This window comes from Merops nubicus, unplaced genomic scaffold (assembly GCF_000691845.1).
Source record: "Merops nubicus isolate BGI_N331 unplaced genomic scaffold, ASM69184v1 scaffold5727, whole genome shotgun sequence".
Lineage (NCBI taxonomy): Eukaryota > Metazoa > Chordata > Aves > Coraciiformes > Meropidae > Merops > Merops nubicus.
In genome coordinates this window covers 7128-11256 of record NW_008618244.1, presented here as the reverse complement: position 1 = coordinate 11256, position 4129 = coordinate 7128, and the positions used below count along the sequence as shown (strand labels likewise).

The 4129-nt window shown below is 56.3% G+C and overlaps 1 protein-coding gene across 1 annotated transcript in view; it reads right to left on the bottom strand.

Annotated features, from left to right (window-relative positions):
- The window catches only part of LOC103775901 (GDNF family receptor alpha-2), a gene marked incomplete at both ends in the record, with an annotated part of 18990 nt that overhangs the window by 11374 nt on the left and 3487 nt on the right, over positions 1-4129 (bottom strand). Inside the window, one exon of the mRNA XM_008943374.1 lies at positions 1996-2344. Within this exon, the coding sequence (XP_008941622.1) occupies positions 1996-2344 (349 nt within the window). The remainder of the gene's footprint in view (positions 1-1995; positions 2345-4129) is intronic.

The following is a 4129-nucleotide window of genomic DNA, read 5'->3' as shown; positions in this document are numbered from 1 at the left end:
TTGGAATTAATGCTGGGCAACTCTCGGGGGCTCCCCTCAAGGTGCTGCTGACACAGGTCACACCTTTGGTGAGCACCAGCAGCTCTGGATGTGTGTGCAGGCACCAGGGCTGAGATGCAGATGGGCGACCATTCATTCACCTGCTATCTTTTATTCATCCTTGTATTACTTTTTGATAAAAAGCCCCATTCCCCCATCTCAGAGGCAGCGCTCGCAGCCAGAGGAAGACTTGGAGGTGGGTTATTTATTTATTTCCCCACCAGGCTCTGGGAAACTCCATCACCTTGATGGCACAAAGATCCTCCTCCTGGTAGGAAACAGGTTCTCTACGAGGCTGAGCCAGCCCCCGGAGGGTGCCAGGGGGTTTTTTGCAGTATGAATAATGAGTTTCATAACAGCACTAAAGCCTGAGCTCCCAATTTTGCTTTGCCAGGGGGGAAAAAAGCAGATTCCATTGTCAGGGAAGTTTTGCTGGGGATGCTGTGAGCACCAAGAGGGATTCTGCTGCCTCGGTGCCTCCCCACCTTCATCCCCTCCCCATCTTCACCCCCTCCCCAGCCTGGGGACGTGGAGCAGCCCCAGGGAGGGACCAGCGTGGTCCCCAGGGGCTCAGCTCCTCTGATCACAGCAGAGTGGCAGCTCCAGCCCCAGCACCCAGGTTCTGAGTGTTGCCAGAGGGCACTGCTCCACTGCAGCCTCCCCAACCAGGCAGGGGAGGAACAGGGCTCTGGTTTTGCACTGGGGGGTTCAGAGCAGATCAGAGCTCAGTGGGGGGCTCAGTGAGCAGCCCCTGTGCTCACAAACCACACAAAGACCCTCACAACCCCACGGGTTCAGCCCACAGCAAGAGGGGATTGAACTCAAAGCCACCTCTCAGCCCACAAACATCTCTGTGAGTAGCCAAAACCCACCAACTCTGCCCCGTTTCACACACAGCAGAGAGCTGCTGCTGGAGGAGACCCGGCTGGCAAGTGCCACTTGGCACTGGGAAAATCACAGAATCCCAGACTGGTTTGGGTGGGGAGGGACCTTCCAAGGTCCATCTCATCCAACCCCCTGCAGGGAGCAGGGACAGCCCCAGCTAGAGCAGGGTGCTCAGAGCTTGGTCCAACCTCCCCTGGAATGGTTCCAGGGATGGGGCAGCGACCACCTCTCTGGGCAACCTCCAACAGGGGCTCCCCACCTTCAGCATCACAAATTTCTTCCTTCTCTCTAGTCTCAATCTCTAGAGATCTCTTTTAATTCCCAACCTTGTCCTGTCCCAACAGGCCCTGCTCAAAACTCTGCCCCCAGCTTTCTTCCAGACCCTTTTTAAACCCCGAAAGGCTGCCAGAAGCTCTCCCTGGAGCCTTCTCCAAGCTGAACCAACCCCAACTCTCAACCCATCCTCCTAGAAGACACCTTCCCCCTTTGAACCACCTTTGTGACCTCCTCTCCCCTTGCTCCAACCACCTCCCATCCTCCTGCTGACAACTCCAGAGCCGGCCATACTTAAGTCAAACCAAGGTGTTATCTCAAACCACCTCAGCACCAACCCAACAAGAACCAGAGCCCCACTACCCCTCCCAACCCCACTGTGGAGAGCTTAGCCACAGAGTGGCTAACAGCAAAGGGACAGGATCAAGTGCAGCTGGTTGAAGTTTAGTAAAACAAACTCCAGGTCAAGCTAACCTGGGGTGCAACTATTGTAGGATAATGGGATGAGTAAAAGGAACTGGAACACTAAGCTAAAGAACTGCTAACCACAAGGCTAAACACAAAAGAGAAACATAAGAGGGGTTGACATGTAATCTGTAACCAATGCTGAGCTTCGCTTTTGCCATACGTATGAGCTAATTAAAATAGGCATGAGCTAATTAAGAACAATCTAAAAGATGCCTTCTGATTGTCAATAAACGAGGCTTTCCGATCATCAGAGGATGGTGTCTGTCTCCTGCTTATTCTCCATCACCCCACCACGGGGCAGCTCCAAGAGCCCCAGGACGCATCCCTCACCTGCAGAGGTGATCAGCCCGGCAGGCGTTACGGAGATCCAGGCAGTTGGGTTTCTCCTTGTCCTCGTAGGAGCAGGAGGGGACGATGGTTTGGCGGCGACGTTCGGCGCAGGCTTGGTCCTTGCAGGAGCAGAAGAGCAGGCGGTAGGTGTACTCGCCGGGCACGCGGTCGAAGAACTGGCGCAGGGCTTTGTGGCACCTCCGGCGGCTGCAGGGCTCGCTGGCAGAGAGCTCCCTGCTGCAGGTGGAGATGTAGCCCGAGCGCAGGCGCTTGCAGTTGTCGTTCAGGTTGCAGGCTTTGGCGGCGTCCAGGCAGTGGTTGCTTTTGGAGGTGGTGGTCGGGTCCATTCCTAGGAAGAGGGGGGGATAAGGGAGGAGCTCCAAGCGTGGTCGTGGTGGTGGTCGTGGTGGTGGTGGTGGTGGAGGGTGGGGAGATGATTTCGAGCTGAGGGGATGGTCTGAAGCTGGGGAGGTGCCCTTGACTTGGGGAAATGTTGTCAACTTAGGGAGATGTCTTCAGCCCAGGGAGATGGCCTCAACCTAGGGAGATGGCCTTGAACTGGGGAGATGACCTCGACCTGGGGAAATGTCCTCAACTCAGGGAGATGCCCTCACGCTGGGGAGATGCCCTCAACCTAGGGAGATGTCCTCAAGCTGGAAAGATGCCCTCAACGTAGGGACATGCCCTTGACCTGGGGAGATGTCCTCAAGCTGGGGAGATGACCTCAACCTAGGGAGATGCCCTCGACATGGGGAGATGCTCTCAAGCTGGGGAGATGCTCTCAAGCTGGGGAGATGCCCTCAAGCTGAGGAGATGTCCTCAACCTAGGGAGATGACCTCAAGCTGGGGAGATGTCCTCAACCTAAGGAGATGCCTTCAACCTAGGGAGATACTCTCAAGCTGGGGAGATGTCCTCAAGCTGGGAAGATGCCCTCAAGCTGGGGAGATGCTCTCCACCTAAGGAGATGCCCTCAACCTAGGGAGATGTCCTCAAGCTGGAAAGATGCCCTCAACCTAGGGACATGCCCTTGACCTGGGGAGATGCCCTCAACCTAGGGAGATGTCCTAAAGCTGGGGAGTTGCCCTCAACCTAAGGAGATGCCCTCAACCTAAGGAGATGCCTTCAACCTGGGAAGATGTCCTCAATCTGGGAAGATGTCCTCAACCTAGGGAGATGCCCTCAACCTGAGGAGGTTGCCCTAGGCAAGAGGGTTGGCATTGGTGTCACCCTTGCCCCAGCCTGTCCCTGCCCTACTGCCCGTGAGGAGGGAGTTGGATGCACCACAGGGGTTCCCCCCCACCTCATCCTCATCCTCCTACACAATTTTGGGGTCCTCCTGCAGCTTGGAGAGGGTTAACAAGCACCATGCCACAGGGACCTGGTCCAAGAGCCTTCGGTGCATAATTCATGCCATGAATCTGCAATATTTTCTCCTTTCTTGTCAATTATTCAAAGAATAATTATTAATTATTCAGCCCGCTCCAAAGCAGAATAATCTGCCGAGCTGCACAGGGCCCCCCAGGACCCCCACATCTTCTCCTGGGGCTCCCCAAAACCAGGTCACCCCCAGGCAGGGACAGGGGGGACAAGACTTCCAGGGGAGCTGGCACCATCCTGCATCTGCCCCGGGAATTTCAGCCATCAGCAAAGAAAGGAGGAGGGGGTGGACGAAGCCAAACCCCCACGTGGGGACAAAATGCTGAATTTTCTGCTTTTTTTGGTCAAAATGATGGATCACCCTCCTGCCCAGGTGCTATTTCAGAAGCCACCTGGCACCAGCAGCCACCTCAGCCCTGATTTCCTCCCTCCCTGAGCCCCTGGATTCCTCCCTTGGCTGCTGGCAGCGCTGGGGAGGGTTCCCTACCAGGCTTATTAGCAGAGCTTTGCTAACGAGCCAAGGGCAGGGAGCTGCCCACCTCCCCCTCCCCAGCCCCACCTCCCCCAGCCACCCCACAGGGACCACCCTGCAGCTTTTTGGGGGGTCTTTTGCAGCTGGAACCCCGATTTTGTTTCATTTTCCCATGGTCTTAGTTCAGTGTGAGCCTTGGAGCCGGGAGCCACCAGCAGGAGGTGAAGCTGGGACACCCCCCCCCAGTGCCATCCCATGGGGGGTCTGCAGCTGCCAGGGGGCCG